The sequence below is a fragment of the Eptatretus burgeri genome, chromosome 9 (genome assembly GCF_056783735.1).
Source record: "Eptatretus burgeri isolate ZD-2024b chromosome 9, Ebu_testis_v1, whole genome shotgun sequence".
In the NCBI taxonomy this organism is placed as follows: Eukaryota; Metazoa; Chordata; class Myxini; order Myxiniformes; family Myxinidae; genus Eptatretus; species Eptatretus burgeri.
The window spans coordinates 98,085,464-98,109,373 of record NC_140969.1 but is presented as its reverse complement, the minus strand read 5'-3'; the positions used below and the strand labels follow the sequence as shown (position 1 = coordinate 98,109,373).

The 23,910-nt window shown below is 47.6% G+C and overlaps 2 protein-coding genes and 1 long non-coding RNA gene across 5 annotated transcripts in view; 1 reads left to right on the top strand and 2 right to left on the bottom strand.

Moving 5' to 3' along the window:
- ACAA2 (acetyl-CoA acyltransferase 2) overlaps positions 1-17,399 on the bottom strand; it is a 60,596-nt gene extending 43,197 nt beyond the window's left edge. Inside the window, exons 1-3 of one of the 3 annotated variants that reach the window (XM_085896276.1) lie at positions 17,376-17,399; positions 12,308-12,474; positions 1,223-1,351 (exon numbers count right to left, since the gene is read on the bottom strand). In XM_085896276.1, coding sequence (XP_085752402.1) covers positions 1,223-1,351; positions 12,308-12,424 — 246 coding nt within the window. In that variant the 5' untranslated portion in view covers positions 12,425-12,474; positions 17,376-17,399. Of the gene's footprint in view, positions 1-1,222; positions 1,352-12,307; positions 12,475-16,900; positions 17,254-17,375 lie in introns of those variants that run through there. The other 2 variants (XM_085896275.1, XM_085896274.1) reach the window with 2 other exon arrangements.
- Positions 17,400-20,272: 2,873 nt separating this feature from the next.
- LOC147020713 (AP-3 complex subunit beta-2-like) overlaps positions 20,273-23,910 on the bottom strand; it is an 87,037-nt gene continuing 83,399 nt past the window's right edge. The window contains exons 24-27 of the mRNA XM_085896273.1: positions 22,684-22,768; positions 22,307-22,404; positions 21,894-22,032; positions 20,273-21,806 (exon numbers count right to left, since the gene is read on the bottom strand). Coding sequence (XP_085752399.1) covers positions 21,641-21,806; positions 21,894-22,032; positions 22,307-22,404; positions 22,684-22,768 — 488 coding nt within the window. The 3' untranslated portion in view covers positions 20,273-21,640. The remainder of the gene's footprint in view (positions 21,807-21,893; positions 22,033-22,306; positions 22,405-22,683; positions 22,769-23,910) is intronic.
- The window catches only part of LOC147020714 (uncharacterized), a 30,038-nt gene continuing 28,445 nt past the window's right edge, over positions 22,318-23,910 (top strand). Inside the window, exon 1 of the long non-coding RNA XR_015061932.1 lies at positions 22,318-22,425. This is a non-coding gene — a long non-coding RNA (uncharacterized LOC147020714). The remainder of the gene's footprint in view (positions 22,426-23,910) is intronic.

Below are 23,910 nucleotides of genomic sequence, written 5' to 3'. Positions count from 1 at the left end.
ACTGCCTGAATTTAAAATGGATCAAATATTTATTTTTTGTCACCGATCCACACAAAATGTGGATCCGATCCACAATGACAAAGTGAAAACATGTTTTAATTTTTTTTACAAATTAATTAAAAATGAAAAGCTGAAATATCCTGTGTCGATAAGTGTTCAACCCCTGAGTTAATACTTTGTAGAAGAGCTTTTGGCAGCGAATAAGGCTTCGATTCTTCTTGGGTCTATCTGGATTTGGGGATTTTCTCCCATTCTTCATTGCAGATTTGCTAAAGCTCTGTCTTGTTGGATGGGGAGCGTTGGAGAACAGCAATCTTCAAGTCTTTCTACAGATTCTCAATGGGATTCAACTCTGAGCTTTGGCTGGGCCACTCATGGATTTTCACGTCCTTCTTCTGAAGTCATTCCAGTGTTGCTTTGTTGTAAGTTTGGGGTCATTGTCCTGTTGGAACATAAATCGTCGCCGCAGTCTGAGATCTTTTTGCATGCTGAGGCAGGTTCTCCTCAAGGATTTGTCTGCATTTAGCTCCATTCATTGTTCCCTATATCCTGAGAAGCCTCCCAGTGCCTGCCGCTGAAAAGCATCCCCATAGCATGATGGTGCCACCACCATGCTTCACAAACTAGAGGGGGAGCACTCGGTAGAGTGCAAAACCTCCGCTGCCAATACTGCTGGGTCACTTAAGTGAACCTGATATCCTATTCATTGTAGGTCAAAACGGATCAGATTCGACTGAACCACAATTGAATAAACTAAACTAGATCGACGTGCATGTACAAATGCCAAAAAAAAAAAAAAAAAAAAAAAAAAAAAAAAAAAAAATCGAAATTTTTTTGAAAAAAAAGTTGCAAAATTTCTAATTTTTTATTCTCTAACAATTTTTTTTTTGGTTGGAAATCACTTAAAACATGTAGAAATGCAAAAACAAAAATTCAAATATTTTTTTCAAAATGGCCACCATAGTGGCCATATTGAACTTTGGACCAATAAAAGTCCAAAATCTAATGGCATGATCCTTGGACCATACCTAATCCCCGTACCAAGTTTCGTCGAAATCCGTCGAGGAGTTTTTCCCTAATACTGTTCACAAACAAACAAACAAACAGACAGACAGGGGTGAAAACAGTAACCTCCTTCCATCTTCGATGGCAGAGGTTAATACATTATACAAAGATCAAAGTGTGTGATTATAGGGGCAGATGCAAATAAGCAAGGAATTACCTGTGAACCAGTCACAATTGCCTGGAAACCAGAACCACAAAGGCGGTTGACCGTTAAGGCTGGCACCGGAACAGGGATCCCAGCACGCAGTCCCACATGCCGAGCTATGTAAGCTGCATCGGAAGAAGTCTGCAGATTCACGAGAGAGAGAAGACAAATGAAAAGCCAAACTAGTCGATCAAAATAATCCCGTAACAATGATGGGCCCGTGTTACAGCTACAGGTGAAGTTGTTACACTAAGAGCTTCACCACATACAGACCTGCTTACTCCCACAGACCACAGACCTGCCAACCACCACAAACCTGCTTGTACCCCCACAGACCTGCCTACACCCACAGACCGGCCAACACCCACAGACCTGCATACACCCACAGACCTGCATACACCCACAGACCTGCCTACACCCACAGACATGCCCACACCCACAACAACAACAACTTTCTTGATGAGTTTCTGCTCAAAGCTTGGATTGCAACCAACGCCTTGTATCCATTGGCAAAAGGCATTGCAGAAGATAAATACGTACAATTATATTTACCTCCACCACCGAAGGTGGAAGGAGGTCATGTTTCACCCACTTGTCTGTCTGTCTGTTTGTTTGTTAATTGTCGGAATCCTTCGGATTTCAGCAATTATGTTGGTCGGTTGTGTGTGTCATTCTGTGTGTCTGTCTGTCTGTATGTTTGTTTGTGTGTTTGTTTCCCCTGTAGCAGCCACACTGTTTCAGCGATCATGACCAAACTGGGTACAGACGTGTCGGCCATGGTCCAACTTAGACACTAGTAGTTTTTGGTGAATCTAGGTCAAAGGTCAAGGTCACCGAAAAACCGAAATTCTTATTTTCGCAATAACATCCGCTAAAATGGTCGTATCGACTTCAAACCAAATCTAAAATGTGCATCTTCCAATTCTGCATCCAACCACATGTCTCATTGAGGTGTCACACCAACACCTTTCTGAGCGGTCGGGGGTCGAATGTCATTGGGGTCGGGTCAAAACTTTCAAATTGCGATAAAAACGCCATTTCAAGTCCGATTGACTTCCAAGTTATTATCATGACCAAACTAAGTGCTATAACTCATTAAACAGTTGCACTATCAACTTATAAGAACCAAATTGATTTCCAGGTTTATGTTTTTTCAGAGATCATGGAGATATGACAAAGTTATTCCGGCAATTCCTTGCTCAACGAGCAATTTCATTTGTTTGTTTGTGTGCACGATATCTCAAAACGTTTTGGATGGATTCGGATGAAACTTGGTGGACAGGTTGGTCGTGTGGCAAGGACGAATTGATTCGATTTTGGTGAAGATCCGAATCCAGATCCGACTACTCGAATTGTTGGCTCACGAAAAAATAAGTGACCACTATATTCGTTATTGGTGTGTGTCTGTCTGTCTGTCTGTCTGTCTGTCTGTCCCAAGCATAGCTCCGTGGGTTTTGATCCGATCCTGATAAAATTTTGGTGGGAGGTTTATATCATGATCGAGTTGTGTTTTCCTGAGAATGGGCATGGTGCGCTCATTATGGGCAGAGCCACGTCCAAAAAACGTGTTTTTAGGGGGTAGCCGATTTCAATTTGCATCTTCTCCGAGGGGGTTTGTCAAATCTGACAGGGGTTTCGGTATTTGGTTTGCCCAATAACACCTGCATAGCCCCACGGAGCTCGATTTTTCATTTTCGTCCTAAGGTCAAGGTCACAAGGTCACGAACTTAGAAAATTTCGAATTTTGACATAAAAATCATACGACCGCCCAAACTTTGAGAGTTTGGATGACAATAGTTTTTATGCATAATCTTGAGGTCATTCCCCACCTAAAGTCTTGAAACCATTTTGCTCTATCTCGAACACCTTGCCTGCGGCGCCCCCTTCAAGTTTACTTTTACGCTGATTTCATCAAAGTATGGATAATTAATCCGAGGAGTGCGAAATGCCATATAGCCTATATGACGTTATATTGTTCTTGGAATGTTCCAGAGGAAGTTTTGCACCAAAGGTCATAATCCTTGACCTTTGACCTTTAAAGTTCACAAGGTCAAATTTTCAAAGTTGTTGAATGAAACCAGGTTTTCGACATTTTGCAGCTAATAACCTGTCACTCATACCACATCATGTTGATCATTTTTATAACTTGGTCAAAAATTATCACATCGTCTCATCCTTGACTTCTGAAACAATGTACATCGTCAAATACCGCTCGTGAACCATCGTCGTCTCCAGACTTGTTTAATTTTCAAAGTGATTCTTAATCATTGAGAGATTAGGGTCAAAAATGATGTAGTTCTGTTTAGCATGATATTTCAAAAATGTATTGGGCCCAATATGTTCTCGTGGATCAGGCGTTCCGTGGCGCAGGTATGCGCTCGACCGAGTGCCCTTGTCGTCTTGTTATTGTTATTATTATTATCCCGCCCCCTCCCTCCGGGAGGGAGCGGGATATTGTAATCGTCCGGTTTGTTTGTCTGTCCGTTTGCAACTTTACAGCAAAACGGCTTTAGCAAACACTATCAAATTTAATCCACAGGTGGGCAATGAACCTTGGACTACCCCATGAACTTTTGGGTCCAATTGTATTGTTGTGGTTGACGAAATTCGCAAACCACCATTCAGGTCCCTTAGGTGAGATATCTCGGTAAGTATATGTGTAGTTAGGCCCAAACCCGTTGTTTAGAGGGAATAAATGTCATTCATGCCGCCATTACTACCACCACCAACCACGTCTCAACAGCCATCTCACAACAACCACCAACCGCAACGCCGCTTCACAACAACAGCCACGACCTTTACCATCACAACTCGCCCTCGCAACCATCGCATCACCACTATTCCCGCGCCACTTGTGGGCACCGATACTGGACTCGTGCAGGGCGCGCACCGAGCGGGGGTGCAAAAGCGCCGGCCTTTCCGAAGGAAACGGATCAAAAACGACTCACGCCCACTTCTGTTCCGTCCTATCGGTGAGCGTGGGGCGATTTGGCCCCGCCTCCAGGTACGTTGGAGTGTGGTCGCTATATGCAAATTCATGGATCAAAAAGCATTCAAGCCAACTTTTCCTCGGTCCAATGGGGAGCCAGTTAGAGGTGAAGGGTCGGAGGTAAAGGGTCAAAGGTGAAGGAGCGAGGCCACGGGGGATATAAACGACCGCATTCGTCAGTCAGAGGAGTTGTCGGTGGAGCTGGGAAGAAGTGGTAGTAGTCAGAGTGAAGAGGACGGAGCTGTGGAGAAGTGGCGGCGGCGAAGGCGGTCGAGGGGTGCTCGTGTCGGAGTCGGGGAGCTGCGGAGGGAGAGGCCGGCGGCGCGACCGAGGTCGTGGTGGAGACGCTCGTCGCGGGACCCGAGACAGGGAGATATCCTCCTTTCCCCCGAGCATCAACAACCCCCTCCTGTTTCCCCCCGCGCTGAGATAGTGCGAGAAGGGGGCCCCGTCCCCACCCCATACCAGGCAGTCCCAGCGAGGCCCACGGAGTCGGGGCGCCAGCGCCATTTCGCGGCTCATCACCAGACGGGTAGGCCCGACGCAGTCTCGGCCCCAGGCCCGCCTCATCCTCGAGGGTGGTCCTTTTCTTTTGCTTTGGGTATATGTGTTGTCGGCGCCGTCTGTGAAGTAAAACTGCATAAGTGTTGCCGTGTGCTCGCGTAGTCGGTTAGATCTGCATTGTTGCATTTGCTTTTTGTGTAATATTGTGTTTCTTCTTCTTTTACATTTGCTTTTGGTGTAATTGTATATGTGTGCTTTCCGTTCATCGTGAAATAAATGTGCTTTACGTTGAACTGTTTTCCCGCTTCGCTTCGTCTTTTCCTCTATTGAATCTCCATCTTACTTCACGTAAAGGGTTGGTCGTGGGCTAAAACGCCCGATAATTAATCGAACCGTCGAGGCCGACGATAACACTGCTCGGTTATCCCGATAGTACGGAACGGGTCGCTTAAAGTGGCCCGTGTCCGAAGTCGACCTGCGGCGAGGTGCGATCGCCCGGTCTACCCTCCGTGTGGGTACTTAGGTAGGTCGAATTTGGCGAGCAACCCTATCCCACGCGGGGGCCGATTGGCACGATCGTGGTGAGGCCGAAAGGTCCACCCGTGACTAGTTCCCAGCGTTAGTCCGAGAGGGTCACGACGGGATTGTCCGTCCGGTGGGCGACGTGCCGCGATTCGAGTTACGTGGCCGCTCGCACGCCGGCGGGCGCGAATCCGCAACACTGGTGTCAGAAGTGGGATACAAACTCATCGCCCTCCTCGCGGCACTGGTATCGGAGAACGGGAAAACGGGCTCTCCTGTCTCCAATTAAATTCACGGGAATCGGTCCAGGGGTGAGAGGAGCGACCCCCGATTCCCTCCAAATTACGAGCGAGCTAAATTAACCCTTTAAGAGAAGCAAGATGGCGTCTCAAGGCGAGCGGGAGCCGGGGGTATTAGAAATGTATATGTGTAGTAATGTAGGATCCATGGTCCAGGATGAAATCCCCGTGCAGGAAATGTTGGTTGTACAGGAAAACGAACTCGCCCAACTGAACCCAGAGCCCGAAATAGGTGCAGCAGCGGCCGCGGTGTATGACACCTCCCCTCCCCCTCTCCACCAAAACCTCCCGATTCTTGCCGAATCGGCTCACCCAAGCGCACCCGACATGGCCCAGCTATACGCCATGCTGGCGGCAATGAACAAGCAAATGGAAACGAATGCGCATGAAATTATAAACAAAATGAAAGGCATGAACGAAAAAATGGAACGAAAAAATGGATTTACGCGGTGGAGGCGGGTGACAAAATAATTCGGGGGGCGTGTTGGGCGAGGGTCATGACGGTAACCGAGAGGGACAAACTAATTGGGGTGACGGAGACGTGCACGAGGGAGATAAGGGAAGAGACGGAAATAATAGTTGAGACAAGGGAGGTAAAGGGTGAAGAGGTGACTGAGTTGGCAGAGACACGGGAGATGGGAACGATAGAGGGAAGACTGCACGATGAAGACGGGGTAAGTGACGCACACACACACACACGGAGGTAGTGGAGGATAATGGGGGTGAGCTCGCGGACTGGGTGGAGGCCCGGTGCTAGCAGCTGGATGGCCTCCTCCAGGAACGAGGGGAGGGAGTATGCCCCCTTGAGGCGAGTCACGACCAGGTGAGTTCGGTCGTGTCGAGCGAGGTCGAGGGGAGGAGTGCTGCGGACAGGTGCACGGAGAGCTTGGGGGGTATAGAGGCCCCGGAGACCCTTGTGGGGACACGAATCTCCAGTGTGGTTGTCCCTGTGTGTGTGGTGCAAGGTGTGAGTGCGTCCCCGTGTGTGGAAGCAACCCCGTGTGTGAGTGGTGTGGTGGCGATTGTGCCGGAGTACGTGCTTCCCAGCACGCCGTGTGTAAAAGGGGCACCGCAAGTGGAAGAGGCCGTGTGTGTGAGTGAAACGGCCAGTATGGATGAAGCACCGCGGATGAGTGCCCCCGCGTGTGTGAGTGAGGCACCGCGGATGAGTGCCCCCGCGTGTGTGAGTGAGGCACCGCGGATGAGTGCCCCCGCGTGTGTGAGTGGTGTGGTTTGTGTGAGGGAAATGGCACGAGTGAGTGAAAGGCCGCGAGTGCGTGGAGCCACGTGTGCAAGGGCAATGGCATGCGTGAGTGAACGGCCGAGTGCAAGGGAGACCGTGTGTGTGAGAGAGCGGTATGTAAGGGAGATGTCGGTGGGCATGTGTGAACATGCAGCCGCGTCTCCCGGGGTGAATGTAATGGAATGGAGTGTGAGCGTCGTAACACGCAGGTGTGCGTGGGTCGAATGGCGACGACGGCGACATGTGAGGAAAGAAAGCCGAGTAGCGGCTGTAGTTGTTTCGGGAACCGTGCCGGGTTCACCCAGCAGTGAGCACGAGGTCCGTGCTGTGCAACGCACGAGGCCCCCACGTGCTCGCTTGCGAGAGTGAAGTCCCGGTCCAGAAACGCCAGCGGTGGATTTGCCGATCCCGCGGACGGACAAAGTTTAGGCAGGATTATGGATCTGGACCGGATGGGTTCTCCACACGGGCGTGTGTGTTAAGCTCCAACGGGCAAAGCACATGTGTTCGCGTGGGGAACCCCTCGAGACGTGGGGCTTGTGTTTTTTTTTTTATGCGCACGGTGACGTCATGGCTGCACGCGAGGTTGGAATCCGGCAGGAGGGGTATCCCTGCCGGATGGTACCGTCCAAGGAGGGACGAGGTACACGTGCAGCTGCATGACGTCACGGGCAGGTGCAAAGTGCGCGAGCTGTGAGTTGCCGCGCTGGTGCTGCGCATGTGGAAAAAAAAAAAAAAGGGAAAAAGCAAGCCTCACTTTCGGGTGCACAGGATTCCTGGGCAAGGGGTGGAAGACCCCCTTGACCTGGGCACAGGATGGAAACTAGTTAGGGGGAAGGGTTAGCTTAGCTAGACCGACTTCATGGGGCAGGGGTAAGTCCTCATGGAGTCCGTGGAATGGATGAGTTCGAGGGATTGTAGCCAGATTTAGGTTGGGAAATAAAATGATTTTTTGAGTTAGGAGACAGTGACAGACTTGTGAATGTGTAGAGGGGACGTAGTTTAGCTACGCAGTGTTAAAAGGAACGTGCTGTAGTTTAAGGGATGACGTGGGAGCACGAGTTAGTTAGGGGAGGTAGTTAGAAGGATGGCAGAGTTCAGCGGTGTGTGTGTTGAAGAGTTGGTGAGTTGTGAGGTGAGTACTTGGTGAGTGAGTGAGGCCAGCGGGTCTGTGTGTATGGAGCGAATGGGGACTGCATGGTGCGATGAGTGATTGGGGGGAGGAGTGACTCCCGCCCAAGGGACCCCGGGGTCAGTGTAGAGTGAGTTAGGGGGTTAGTCAAATTCACAAAAATGGAGGTCGTTTTGCTGTTGGTGGGGAAGTAGGCTCGAAACCCGTTTGGAGGGGTGCAGGAGCCCTGTTGACGGGCTGGGAGCGTGGCTGCGAAAAGTGAGTATCGCTGAGTGGGTACCCCAGGCACCAGGCTAGTCGGCCGTGGTAGGCCAAGGGCCCATGGGGGGCCGGGATAGCGTAGTGGGCACGGGTGCGCCTGCTTGGTGCGGGGGCCCGGGGCGCCATTAGCCGCGTGGGCAGTGTTGTGGGCACGGGTGACCCTCGGAAAGGGGCCTGGGAAGCCAGCCTGCCACGTGTGCGTTTCAGGGGAGGTGGCATGGGGGGCACTCCCCGGTGTTTAGGGAGCTGGTAGGCTCGGAGGCAGTGTAGTGCCCGGGGGTGCCATCGTCGGAGAATCGGCAGAGGGTCGTGCCTGCCAAAGGGAGCCACGTGTCCCAGCCATGAGACCGTGTGAGGGCACGGAAAGAAAATTGGGGGGCGAGGCCCGAAATTGTGAGGACACCAACACAGGCGACGGGAATCTGGGTTGTTCGAACCAATAGTTTAAGCGAGAGGCGCTTGTTGAAAGCCCCGGGGTAGTTTAACAGTTAAATGGATAGGGTAGAATAGGAAGTGTACCCCTCCGCACCATCCATCCCCTCGCTCTCGTTGTGGGCCGCTGGACCCACTTTGTGTTATAGATCGCTGAAGTCTGGGGAGGCCATTCTGAGGCTTCGTTGGGCCTCGACACAGGACGTTAGCTCTCCCTTATTCCCCTCCGGGAAGGGAACGTAGGGGTTGGGAGTAGGCTAGGTGACAGGATAGGTTAGCCGAACAAAGACTATAAAGGGGGTTAGGGGACGATTTATAGTGGGGAAGTAAAAATAAAAAAATAAGTTGGGGCTAAATTAGGGTTTGACAAATTAAGGGAGTGGGTATAGACAGTGACAGGCAAAGGCGATAGGTTGGGAGGGAGACCGTAGGGTAGGTCCGAGCCCGCCTTCCGAGTGGCCAGCACCACCGCACTCCCTCCACCAACCTCCACTGAACGGCAAAGGCTGGCCAGCTTCATCTGCTGGCTGCGTTGCTGCAAGGCAAAGGCCGGCCCACTTCATCGGCAGCTGTTGTTTTGCTGCAAGGCCTGTGCCGGCTGGATCGTCTGCAGCTGCTGTCCTGCAAGGCCTGTGCCGGTCGGATTGTCTGCAGCTGCTGTGCTTCAAGGCCTGTGCCGGCCAGATCGTCTGCCGGCTGTGTTTGCCTGCAGCGGCCTTCTTCTGCGGGCTGTGTTTGCCTGCTGCCTTTGCCATGCCATGCCCACTGCCCCTGTTCACCAGCCCCCGTTCAATTTTGCTCTGCCCCCCCTGTTCATTGCCATGTGCGCCGGGATCATCGTAAAAGCAACAGTTTGCAAGCTGCAAGAACTGCCCTGTTGGCAGCTACAACACGGGCCTGCAGTGGCGGCCCGTGCACCGTGTTTGCGTTCAGTTCAAACCATTCATCCATCCATTCGTTGTGTTCATTGCGTGTGCCACTTGAGCTGGCACGGAGACTGCGTTTGTGCAGCCCATGCACCGTTGTGGTTCACTGCGTTCAGTTCAAAAGGGAAGGCCTTGGACTGCGTGTGAGCAGCCGGCCACGTTCCCTGTCACCTGCATTGTTTGAGTCAGAGACTGCATGCGAGCAGCCTGGCTCCCTGCTAACTGCTTTCTTTTTGCAGAGTCCATTGATCCTGGGCCATGGTTTAGTGTAAAATTTGTAAGTTAAGGTAAGATGTACTGTACATATGAGTGCGCCCCCGGCATGTCTGTCTTAGCGCCGGCAATTTTATTTAAGTCGTCCGTGTGAGTGAGTTTGTTTAGGTAGTTACGCAGCCCTCAGGTTATTTATTTTGGGGACACGAATACCATGAATGTCGCACTCAGGGATCCGGAGGTAAAATGTACTAGGGGAAAACTACACATGATGGCACACGAAAATTTGACGACTCGGGACGAGTCTGTAAAAAGGGGAGAGGGTTAGTGTTGTGGTTGACAAAATTTGCAAACCACCATTCAGGTCCCTTTGGTGAGATATCTCGGTAAGTATATGTGTAGTTAGGCCCAAACCCGTTGTTTAGAGGGAATAAATGTCATTCATGCGGGCTGCGACCCTTTTAGATAGCCGTTTTTCTTTTACTATCTTTATTTTGGACCAGCCGCCATTACTACCACCACCAACCACGTCTCAACAGCAATCTCACAACCACCAACCGCAACGCCGCTTCACAACAACAGCCACGACCTTTACCGTCACAACTCGCCCTCGCAACCATCGCATCACCACTATTCCCGCGCCACTTGTGGGCACCGATACTGGACTCGTGCAGGGCGCGCACCGAGCGGGGGTGCAAAAGCGCCGGCCTTTCCGAAGGAAACGGATCAAAAACGACTCACGCCCACTTCTGTTCCTTCCTATCGGTGAGCGTGGGGCGATTTGGCCCCGCCTCCAGGTACGTTGGAGTGTGGTCGCTATATGCAAATTCATGGATCAAAAAGCATTCACGCCCACTTTTCCTCGGTCCAATGGGGAGCCAGTTAGAGGTGAAGGGTCGGAGGTAAAGGGTCAAAGGTGAAGGAGCGAGGCCACGGGGGATATAAACGACCGCGTTCGTCAGTCAGAGGAGTTGTCGGTGGAGCTGGGAAGAAGTGGTAGTAGTCAGAGTGAAGAGGACGGAGCTGTGGAGAGGTGGCGGCGGCGAAGGCGGTCGAGGGGGTGCTCGTGTCGGAGTCGGGGAGCTGCGGAGGGAGAGGTCGGCGGCGCGACCGAGGTCGTGGTGGAGACGCTCGTCGCGGGACCCGAGACAGGGAGATATCCTCCTTTCCCCCGAGCATCAACAACCCCCTCCTGTTTCCCCCCGCGCTGAGATAGTGCGAGAAGGGGGCCCCGTCCCCACCCCATACCAGGCAGTCCCAGCGAGCCCCGCGAAGTCGGGGCGCCAGCGCCATTTCGCGGCTCATCACCAGCCGGGTAGGCCCGACGCGGTCTCGGCCCCAGGCCCGCCTCATCCTCGAGGGTGGTCCTTTTCTTTTGCTTTGGGTATATGTGTTGTCGGCGCCGTCTGTGAAGTAAAACTGCATAAGTGTTGCCGTGTGCTCGCGTAGTCGGTTAGATCTGCATTGTTGCATTTGCTTTTTGTGTAATATTGTGTTTCTTCTTCTTTTACATTTGCTTTTGGTGTAATTGTATATGTGTGCTTTCCGTTCATCGTGAAATAAATGTGCTTTATGTTGAACTGTTTTCCCGCTTCGCTTCGTCTTTTCCTCTATTGAATCTCCATCTTACTTCACGTAAAGGGTTGGTCGTGGGCTAAAACGCCCGATAATTAATCGAACCGTCGAGGCCGACGATAACACCGCTCGGTTATCCCGATAGTACGGAACGGGTCGCTTAAAGTGGCCCGTGTCCGAAGTCGACCTGCGGCGAGGTGTGATCGCCCGGTCTCCCCTCCGTGTGGGTACTTAGGTAGGTCGAATTTGGCGAGCAACCCTATCCCACGCGGGGGCCGATTGGCACGATCGTGGTGAGGCCGAAAGGTCCACCCGTGACTAGTTCCCGGCGTTAGTCCGAGAGGGTCACGACGGGATTGTCCGTCCGGTGGGCGACGTGCCGCGATTCGAGTTACGTGGCCGTTCGCACGCCGGCGGGCGCGAATCTGCAACACTATCAAAGGTCAAGGTCATGAAAAGATCAAAAACGTTTTTCACTCATAACTTCGTCACATATGACCTGATTTACTTCAAACTAAGCTTATAGTGAACCTTATTCTATTTGTCACTTATAATCCTACCCATTCCTATAGTGAAAAATGCATATTTGTGAAGATCGGTCGGGTCCGAAGTTTTGGGGGTCATGGTCATCGGTCAAAATTACAAATTTTCAATTAAAACATGGTTACGAAAATACATATTTACGGGAAAACAGCCGGCTCAAACACTGTCAAATAGTATCCACAGGTGGGTAATGAACCTCGGACGACCCCATTAACTTTTGGGTCCAATTAGGTCAAGGTCAGGTCACGAAAAAGTCAAAATCGTTTTACGGTCATAACTTCGTCAAAAATGGTTTAACTGACTTCAAACCAAGACTAAAATATTCCTTATAATCAACATTCAGGTTAAGGATGTAACAAATTTAAATTTGATCCCCAAAATAACTTTATGCCTTAAATGGGTGGGATTTGTTGTGCCTGGCACCACTTGTTATTATTAGTTTAGTGCTTTTTCCACACCTGGATCACATTTCCTACGACAACAGAGTCTACAATCTCCGATTTGATTCCACCAGCTTTGAGAGCAGCACAAGAAGCGTGGACCGCAAGATCTGTAGCAGTGAGATCTTTCAACATCCCACCAAATGCACCAAATGGAGTCCGCTTGCCAGCAACCACAAACACTCCTGTGCGGGTAAAAACAGTTCAGTTTACAAAAACCTCGTATGGCAGGAATGAACATCGTCTCCGGCATTAGTTACACGAGGGCGTCATCACAAGTCCATCACCAGACAAACAAAATACTCGGGTAAGAGATCCTGCACAACCAGTCATCATTATGACCCAATACAAATGGTGACTCGGCAACAATAATCAATGAATCACAACATTAACAGTGTAATTAAAACATAGATCACATGAAAGCTGTAGATCGAACAAATTAATGTTTCAACAACAAGAGAGAGATATCATCTTGGCTTTAATTGTAACTATGCGCACTCATTGATGGATGACCGAACAGACAGTATGATGTGACACTCTTACCTGTGAGCTGTCTCGTCGGGGTTTAAAGGCTGACCTGACTATAAACTGCCGGGTTGATGCTTCACACGCATGACATTGCACCACCAAGTCCACCGTCCCTCGATTGGACGTCGACCTTCTGCTAGCTTCACGGACATTAAAGCTACAATGGTGTCTTTCACGAAGAGGAGGTGATTTATTGAAGGCACCCTGGTCAAATTGCAAATTCTGACGACCCTCAATCGAAACACAGGCCGAGCCAGTCAGTTCGTGAAAGACTTCAATTGAAACCTTCGGCGGATGACCTCCGTGTGTACGTAATAAAGAGATGGTTGTAAAGTTTGTGAATGACAGAAACATAAGTTGGTTGTCCGTTTGTTTTTAAGGAAACTTTTGCATTACACAAGAAGTGGGAAGTTACACTATATGAATGATAATGGTTATAAACAGTCTGTTGCAGACACCAGACTCGGGCCAGTTGCCCGGTCTGGATCCTGAAGAAGCGCATCAAAGTGGTCACGCCAGCCAACTGATTTTTGGCACTTTGAGTCGTGTCTCGGGCCTATTTACCATGTTACCGTGCTCAAGTGGAATGCCTGAACCAGTCGGGTGATGTGCTGGGAATAGTATGGGTCCTGTCAATAGGTTAGCCACCCCAGCAGTGGTCACCCGGATGCAGGTACGTTTCGTGCTGGGCGCTAACCGCTGTTGAGGCTATCAACTTACTTGTTGAGGTTACAAAGACATGGCAGAAGTAAATCGATACCTTAAATTTATTCATTCAATCTGTATAAAACAAGTTTTACTCAGTGATTTGTACCAACATTCAACTATTTATTTGCAGAAACGACTTCCTGGGTCGTGTATGACAATCAACTATGCCTCGAACCCAGGGATCACACGACCTTTGCGATTTTCAAAGAGGACGAATTGTTGGCCAATCGGAAGGTGGAGTCAGCCAGCGTCAGATAGCTCATAACCTGTATATTCTGCTTTCTGCGGTCAATCGGGTGATTGTGAAATTCACCAGCGAAGGCAAGGAATCCACCGCTTCCCGTTCAGGTCGACCTGGGCCCTCAGAAAGATGTCTTTGAGCTGTCAAGCGGTCCATTGAGAAAACTCCCCGCTGCAAGGCAGCAGATGTAGCAGAGGAGGTCCAAGTTAGCTCAAGAACTGCCGAGAACTTCTTCTTGAGAACCGAGAACTCAAGAACTTCTTAGACCAGCCAACATTCAAAGGAGAAAGAAGTGGGCTGACGAGATGGCCACCAGACCCTTGGAGTTTTGGCAAATGTCATTTTTTTCAGATGAGTCCTAATTTGCTCAATTTTCTGATAGTGGACACGTATGGGTCCGGGGACTTCCCAGTCAAGAGTTCTCTTTGACCGATTGCAGCCAACTGTCAAACATGGTGGTTTTTCAGTGATGGTGTGGAGAGCAATCTGGAGTGTGCTGGCAACATTAACTCCACGATATACATTTCTATCCTTGAGGATGGACGTCTCCCCATCTTCTCCACTGGTCAGATGGTCAAAAACAACACTGTTCATGGAAGATGGAGCTCCATGCCACAGAAATGGGATCAAGCGATTTCCATGGCCAAGTCAGTCTCTCCTGACATGAATCCCATTGAACACCTCTGGGCCACATTGGATTGAGCTGTATAGAAAAAGTCCAGGAAGCCAACATCATGGGCAGAATTGACAAACCTTTTGTGTGAAGCCTGGGCAAAAATCCCACAAGGGAACATTTCGGAACTCGTTAGTTCTATGTCTGAAAGAGTAAAAGCTTTGATATCTGCAAATGGCAAGTCTACAAAATACGAGAGTTTGTATTAAAATGGATCAAATGTTCTTCAAATGTTAAATAAATAACTTCTTTTAAAATCATGGTGTCCATTTACTTCTGTCATGTCTCTGTATGCAATCACTTGTTCAGGTTACGTGGTTACTTGTTCAGGTTACGTGGTTACTTGTTCACGTTATCCAGTGACTTGTTCAGGTTATCCGGTGACTTGTTCAGGTTATCCGGTGACTTGTTCAGGTTATCTAGTGACTTGCTCAGGTTATCCGGTTACTTGTTCAGGTTATCCAGTTACTTGTTCAGGTTATCCGGTTAATTATTCAGGTTACGTGGTTACTTGTTCAGGTTATCCAGTGACTTGTTCATGTTATCCAATTACTTGTTCAGGTTATCCAGTTACTTGTTCAGGTTACGTGGTTACTTGTTCAGGTTATCCAGTGACTTGTTCATGTTATCCGGTTACTTGTTCAGGTTATCCAGTGACTTGTTCAGGTCATCCGGTTACTCGTTCAGGTTATCCGGTTACTTATTCAGGTTATCCAGTGTGGGGGAAAAATTTATATTAATGTATTTTAAATTGTAACAAATGGAGTTTCAGAAATGTAACTTTTATGCTGCAAATTGAATTGGCTGTCATTTCTGGCCAAAAGACTTTTGCCCTAAATGATAAGAAATGTGTTGTTCTGGAGCAGAGTGACCGAGCTGATAAATGAACCTTTGCTTAGAAAATGTACGAAGTGACTTTTTGTCTAAAGGACACGTCTACAGTCTGGGTGAATATCCCCCAACCTCTCTCTCATGGAAGTATAAAATGTTTTGAAAGGCACATTTTCTGAGTACGAGCACGTGAGGAAGTATAGTTTCTCAGTGGCTCATACTCCTTGGAACTGACCAAGTACCAAGTTAGAATAAAACTCTCTGATGTAATGTAGAAGTGAATTGAATCGGGTTGGTCTAACTGTTAACTAAAGTAAGAATAAATGAAATAGAACCAAATAATATTGCAATCAAATGGGGATTCTTAAGTTCATTGTACAAGGGTGAGAAGTGTATGGTGTATAATTAGGAAATAAATTGTTTCACAAGGAAGGACTTGTGTGGACATCAGTTTTATCAGTGTCGATAGGGTTTTTTTGTAGGATTTTATAATCAAATCGGACAAACGTTAAACTCTGTCTGAAGTCAAATAGGATTCCACAATCGACCAGTTAGAATCCTTCAGGAGGACAACGATCACAACAAGGTGGGTTTAAAAAAATCCACATCACCAGTTACTTGTTCAGGTTATCCAGTGACTTGTTCATGTTATCCGGTTACTTGTTCAGGTTACGTGGTTACTTGTTCATGTTATCCGGTTACTTATTCAGGTTATCCGGTTACTTGTTCAGGTTACGTGGTTACTTGTTCAGGTTATCCAGTGACTTATTCATGTTATCCAGTTACTTATTCAGGTTATCCGGTTACTTGTTCAGGTTATCCGGTTACTTGTTCAGGTTATGTGGTTACTTGTTCAGGTTATCCAGTGACTTGTTCATGTTATCCAGTTACTTATTCAGGTTATCCGGTTACTTGTTCAGGTTATCCGGTTACTTGTTCAGGTTATCCGGTTACTTGTTCAGGTTACGTGGTTACTTGTTCAGGTTATCCAGTGACTTGTTCATGTTATCCAGTTACTTATTCAGGTTATCCGGTTACTTGTTCAGGTTATCCGGTTACTTGTTCAGGTTATGTGGTTACTTGTTCAGGTTATGTGGTTACTTGTTCAGGTTATCCAGTGACTTGTTCATGTTATCCAGTTACTTATTCAGGTTATCCGGTTACTTGTTCAGGTTATCCGGTTACTTGTTCAGGTTACGTGGTTACTTGTTCAGGTTATCCAGTGACTTGTTCATGTTATCCAGTTACTTATTCAGGTTATCATCCAGTGACTTCAAGTTATCCGGTTACTTGTTCAGGTTATCCGGTTACTTGTTCAAGTTATCCGGTTACTTGTTCATGTTATCCGGTTACTTGTTCATGTTATCCGGTTAGTTGTTCATGTTATCCGGTTACTTGTTCAGGTTACGTGGTTACTTGTTCAGGTTACGTGGTTACTTGTTCATGTTATCCAGTTACTTATTCAGGTTATCCGGTTACTTATTCAGGTTATCATCCAGTGACTTCAAGTTATCCGGTTACTTGTTCAGGTTATCCGGTTACTTGTTCAAGTTATCCGGTTACTTGTTCAGGTTATCCAGTTACTTGTTCAAGTTATCCGGTTACTTATTCAGGTTATCCGGTTACTTACCACGGAGAAGCGCCATATCTCGTAGAATTAGCCGCAACTTTGTTGTCTGCACAAACAAGACTGCGCTGCTTGTCGCGAAACCCCCAACACACAATGTGAACCGAGCGGACGGGCGACGACCTTTCACCGCGATGCACGATTCACCACTCACGACTCACCACTCGCTCCTCGCTCCTCGCTCCTCTTCAAAATTACCTGAGGCTTTCGTTTTTTTTCATGTTCTCTTTGGGATTTAAGCCTTTTAATCCAAATGAGCGTGGCATTTGGGTTCGTAAGCACGCATCGAAGAAAACGAAACACGAATGAATCATTCACTTATTCATTCCTCAGGGTTGTGGAAGAACGATTTACATATTTAGTGGTCACGTGACTGCTCTCATGACGGTTTCTCTGTGAATGTGTTGAACGTGAAGGTTTCTGTGTTCGCTGCTCTTTGTTTTCTGAAGTACTTCTTTTTAAACCGTCCATCACTTACCTTATCACATTCTTTCCCTTTAATCGGCATAACGGGCCGAACGGCCTCTTCCTGCTTCAAATTTCTTGATCACCATTGTGATTCGGAATTATTTTTCGAAAAGGTTTTTCTTAGTTTGAGCGGTTTATGATCAGATTCGTATAATTTTTATCTTCAAGTCATTAAAACGAAATGATTGTGAAAAGGAAAATAAATCCCGTTAATGCTGCCGTTCTCGCGAGATTTTGCCGTTACTGTTGCTGTTCTCGCGAGATTTGTCCGTTAATGTTGCCGTTCTCGCGAGATTTGTCCGTTAATGTTGCCGTTCTCGCGAGATTTGTCCGTTAATGTTGCCGTTCTCGCGAGATTTGTCCGTTAATGTTGCTGTTCTCGCGAGACTTGACCTTAAATGTTGCCGTTCTCACGAGATTTGGCCTTAAATGTTTCCGTTCTCGCGAGATTTGGCCTTAAATGTTTCCGTTCTCGCGAGATTTGATCAATTGTTTCCGTTCTCGCGAGATTTTCCCTTAAATGTTGCCTCGTCACAATATTTGCAGACATAAAGGCGGCTGCGACATTGCGCAATGGCCATTTAGACTGGCAGGAATCCGTTCAAGTGAGCGTGATTGTTTTCCTTATATGATCGGTCTCTACATTTAGAGAACTGAAGTGATTACACAAAAATGGTTCCGTGATGAGCCGGGCGGTTCGTATTTAATGTTTTAACATTGAAAAGTGCCGAGTCGAGACGCTAATCATAATGTAAGCATTTTAATCTTCGATGCTAATTAAATAATATGGAAAAATATTTTCGAAATAAGATAAAAGGTGTTTAGTTTAATGACGTGCAGCCTCCCGGCGGCCATGTCCCTGGGTCAGGTGAGAGGGCTCGTGGTCCGGGATGACACGACCACTGCGCAGGCCGAGGACCGTCCGGTGATGAACTGCACTGGGTACGTCTGAGACCACGAGCCTTCCCCTGCACTCAGACTGCACCGGGCTGACTGCCGATTGGTTTAAACAATTCCCTTGGAACCAGCGAGGATGTTCAAACCTGAAAGAACTAAAGGCAGGACGTCCGGCTTAACGTCCTTCCGAGGGACGACATGTGCGGCAAGTTGTAGCTGCGTCGAGACTCGAACCCACATTGGACAGCTCAAAGGTGAATGTACATACTGTCACGAATCTGGCAGCCATGAGCACACAACAGCCAGAGTCCTAATAGATCAGTTATATCGGTAAGTACGTGTTTGTAGTTAGGGTCCCGTCCCTGTGTTTAAATGTTCATGCACTGCGGAGTTATTTTGATAGGGTTTTCTTTTACATCACTTACAACAACAACAACACCTTCGTCTCGCTCCATTCTGACGCCCTAACGCTCGCGGTGGGCGGAGTTTAAGAAGGACTTGGCGTCTCTCGACCAATCAGAGAGATGCGAGCGAGTTTGCCGTCGGTCGGCCAATGAGAGCCAACGCAAGACAATATTACTCTTCCTGTTTGAGGGGTGGTTCAATCCCTTCAGTTGTTCTCAAGTACCATTCACGGGGTTACGTTCTTGAAAAAAAAAAAAAAAACCGCGATGTGCAAGGTTAAGACCTTATGGGAAAAATAGGGTTAGGGGAATCACCAAAAATTTATCGACTCTTTGGCCTAAACTAGACGTAAAAATGAAAAACACTGAAAATTGTACAGTACTTACTTTTGATGAATATTCAGGGCGTAGGAGGTTATTGAGACGACGTCGATGTCCCTGGTTTCGGGTCATGAGACTTTGTGAAGGAGGTGATCTTTGTCCGCATGTTCGTACATAGACCTCCGTACAAGGTGCCACGAGCGTGTCCATCTCGCGCTCGAATTTCAAGCACCTCTCCGTGAAGATAAGCGAAAACCTCTCATGGTCTGTACCTCATTCTGCTTCATCCCAAGTGGTCGATTTCACGTTCCTCAACTCTATCTTATTTCCCTCTCCTCACTTCAAAACAAACAAACATTTTCACTGGAAAAAAAACAATAATAATCATGAACTCATTCTGCCTCTTGTTTCCTTCCTTGGTTCATTCTTTATTTCTTCCTTTCTCATGACCTCCCAATTGAACCAACATTCCTCATAATTGAATCAATTTGCTTCTTACATTTTATGATGTTTCATTCACCTTATTTCACTAAAACCCTACGTTGTTCTGAAGTATTGACCGTCACGAACACCCCACAATGTAATCAATTAAAAGACGCAAAAACGAAATCACGCAATGTCACGTGATTAGTGCGTGCGGCACAGTATCGAAAGAGCAACCGAGTCTGTGATGGAGGGCAGTGTGGGGCTGTGAGGAGAGACGGATGCCAGGTTGTGTATTCCTCTATCACGGTCTGGTGACCGCGATAGAGCGAGGGACCCAATGCCGCAATCGGCACATTTTACCACGATAATCAAACCGTGACAGAGCGAAACCGCGATGCAGAAACCCGTGTTCGGGGAGGGCCTGCTGGATCACATTTTTTTTTTACCTGACATGACCTCTGACCTCTTGATGCCAAAATCGAATCAGTTCATCTTTGCATCAAAATATAGTTGTACCAAGTTTGATCAAAGTCCCATCACCGGTTCACAAGTTAGCGCGGTAACAGATTTTACAGCTCGGTGTAGCCGCTCCCTTCCTTCCAGATGTCAAAAATGAAGAAGAACCTTTCTATCCCTCCGTGCGGGGATAAGCAGTCGCAAGTTGGCGTTTGCAGTTTTGCCACATGTGCACACGTACGCATGCACACAGACACATTTATTTACTTACTTTTAACTGCGCCGCTTACTTCGGACATGGGTGCAAAGTTATCACGGCAATGAAAACCGATGACGGACGGACGAACAACCTGATAAAATGCCTCGTCAACGGAGACATTAAAAAGCTAGTGGGGAAAAAAAATAAATCGAGACATCTGTTTATTCTGCAGAAAAAAAAACCAATAAAGCAGAGACCGAAGGCGCAAGGGCACACGGCACACGTGGAGAAATGTGGCCAAGGATGGAATTAAACAAAAAATAAAACAAAAGAAAGAAAGGAGAGTTCGATGGATGTATGTTTCACTTGGGAACGCGAACATTGGGTTTATAACTTGTACTCAAGTATATTACGACTTCCAAGAATGAGTAGAGCCATCGCAATGGTAAACTGACAGTTCAGGTGAACTTGAACTTCAAGTCAAATCGCTCTCGTTTAACCACGCATCGCCCAATGACGGAGAGCGTTCGATCTATTTCAAGAGGTGCAACGACAAAACACTCGCTTTGAAAACTCGACAAAGTTCACATCAAGCAAAATGAATTTTTAACATTCATGAAATAGAGGGAGGACAGGATTCCTGGAATGCAAAACAAATGAATGCAAATGATCTGCGGTCTCCCGGGACAACTTGTGGGCCACATGACTACAGCCTCTAATAGGCACCACAAGGGACGCCTGATTGGGTTCGAAACGAGCACTCGATTCAAAGGTGACCTGGGAGAGATCAAAAAGAGAGACCCATCATTTAAAAGACGAGACGAGAAACGGCCTTTAGTTTGGTAAAGAAAACAAGACGTGACAAAAGAGGGAATGAGAGACGACCTCCAGCTTCCTGCCAATGAAGGTCATGTGAACAGAAAAGAAATTGCATTCCCAAACGATTTGAAGAAAAGGTGAAATGAGAACGAAGGAAATGGTGAAATTGCACAAAACAGCACAAACTCGAATATGTGTAAACATAGAGGGACAAAATGTGGAGCCACCGATTTTCATCAGACAGTTATTGACGCGTTACAAAGGTAGTACCGACTGCAAAGGTCATTTTGAAGGTGACGGAAGGAGTACTTCAATATACAACAAAATGCACGTCGGTATTCAAATGTGCAATATGCGAACTGACCTCCGAGATGCTCATCTCACCTGCCCTGCCATATTAAAACAAACTTACAGTAATGGCACTGAACAGGAAGTGGTGTGGGGCACACCAAGGTAATCTGACGGACAACTTCTGAAAGGGGAGAATTCGAGCCCCATCGAGGATGCATGACAAAACAAAATGAGATTTACTGAAATGAACTGCTTTCAGTTAAACGTATAATGCAAAAGGAACAAAGGCTCGGTGCTCGAACGATGATGGAGGAATGTGCAAGAAATCAGGGGTAAGAGGACGTGACCAGTTGGTGAAAGTGGCATCGGAAATAAGGAAAAGTCAGAAGGACCTGTGCAGGTGTCACGTAGATGTCCGAGGGAGTTTTCCTATGATGGTGAACCGAACCAGGATTGGTGTAGTTAGCACAAGCTCAGGCTCTGCTGCAGTTCCCGTAACAGGATGGGCGAGAGGGTCATCTTCTCGGAGTTTACGGTCAAAACTCCTTTTGAGCCGTCGGCATTCCCACTCTTCCATTTTAGACTTGCCAGCACCAAACAACCAGCACTCGCAGTTTTTGCTGCAAACCTGCAATTTGGGAATGGCTAAATGAGGAATCTTGTGGTACAACAATGGTGATGATGGGGTTGGTGGGCATGGAAAGCATCGACCTACCGGAGTGTGCAGTCTTCACTGGAAGGCACGGTGCCCAGGTTGGCAACCGTGCCGAGCCGGTACTGCAACGAGGGCAGAGTAATGCTGCCTGCTTTCAGCGTCACCTCGACTGAACTCTCGTTCATGCCGCTCAGCTTGCCTATGTGCAGAAAAGAACTATTTCAGCCAAACCAACACAAGGTTCCTCAATTGGCCATACTCAGTTTGCAACATACTTCAACAACCAATGGCAGGGAGCGGGGGGGGGGGGGGGGAGAGGGGACAGGATACGAGTATTATTGAGAAAAGCGTCTTTTGCACTTTTTTGGAACAGCCATGTATTGTGAAAATTGGATCTCCCCATCATCTCTGCCTACCTCGTGCCATTGTCCATTGAGTTATAGTGTAAGCGGGCCGATTCAAACATGACTCACTTTGCTCTGCACAGGCGTCTCGCTCTGTCATAATCACCGGAAGGAGGAGTTCTCCCAGGGACGGCTGGATCGTTACGTTGAACTGCCGAGCTTGGGTACTGCAATTAAAAAGGTCAAAGGTAAGCAGCACAAGGAGGGGTGGGGTAAATATATGGAGCACACACACTAAATGGTCCAGCTGCATCTTTGGAGAACTACAATTTTTTTTTTTTAAACATGTTCTTCAATCATTTGGGAATGCATGTGGGATGGCTGGGAGTGCAAATGTCATGTTCTGGCTTTCAGCGTGAGAGGATGAGAGAATTGTTCTCGGCACTAGCGATCCGACAAACAAAACCTCGATCGTGGTCAACGAATATGACTTGCTGGAGACTGACCAAAGTTGGAAGGTAACAGGTTGCGTCGAGTCATGGAAGTCGATGCCCATCAGCACTCCAACCGAAGCTCCGGGTGCAAGTTTCTCTGCAGTGTACACAGCAGGTAATAATAATGTTGATTACCGTAAAATTCGGACCATTGAGCGCATCGTTATACAAGCCGCATCCTCTAAATTATAAAAAAAATAAATCTGGAATTTAAACACACACAAGCCACACTGGTTTATAAGCCGTAAATGTTGTACAAAAAAAAAACCAAGCGCAAAAACGTCCGAAAATTAGCCACAAAAAGTGAGAAACTCGACAGCCACAGAAACATGTCAGACGCGCGCAAAGCACAAATTCAATCACAAATTCAGTGACAAAGCAACACAAATATAATAAAAATACAGCCACACCAAAGATACACAATAATACACACAATCAAAAAATAACGGTAGTCACATTTATTCGTCGTCGTCATCATTTCCACTGAAGCCACTGAAAGCTTCGTCTTCAGTGTCGGAGTTGAACAACAGAAGCACAGCTTCTTCTGCTATGGTTGCATCGCTGACCCCGGCCTCTTTTTCACCGTCAGATGAATCAGAGTCTTGCTGGCTGGAGCTGGTGGCTTCTCTGTCGTCTGCTACATACAAGAGTTCAGCTTTGCGAAAGCTGTTGACGATCGTAGATCGTTTTACTTTTCCCCACGCTGTCAAAATCCATTGACAGACCTCCGTAAAGCTTGCTCATCGCATACGTCCAGTTTTGGTGAAAGAATTTTCATTACTGGTCATCCATGTTTCCCATTCGACACGCAATGCTACTTTGAAAGCGCAATTAGCACTGATATCAAGAGGTTGAAGATATTTGGTCATGCCGCCTGGGATCACTGCTTGGGATGGAGTTAGTCGAACTGATTGCTTCTTTTACGGCATCAGTAATGTGGGCCTTAATGATGTCCAAAACCAACATGGCCTTGTTTCGGTGGAAGAACCCTCCCGGTCGCTTGCCGCAACACTCGGTGAGCCACGTCTTCATTAGCGTTTCATTCAATCACCCTTTCTTGTTCACTTTAATAACGATTCCTTTTGGAAACTTCTCCTTTGGCAACGTAACGCGTTTAAATATGACCATTGGTGGAAGTTTTTCTCCGGATGCCGTGCAGCTCAGGACGCAAGAAAAATTGGTTTTCTCGTGACCAGTTGTTTTTAAACAGATGGACGATTCGCCTTTTTTTGTTTACAG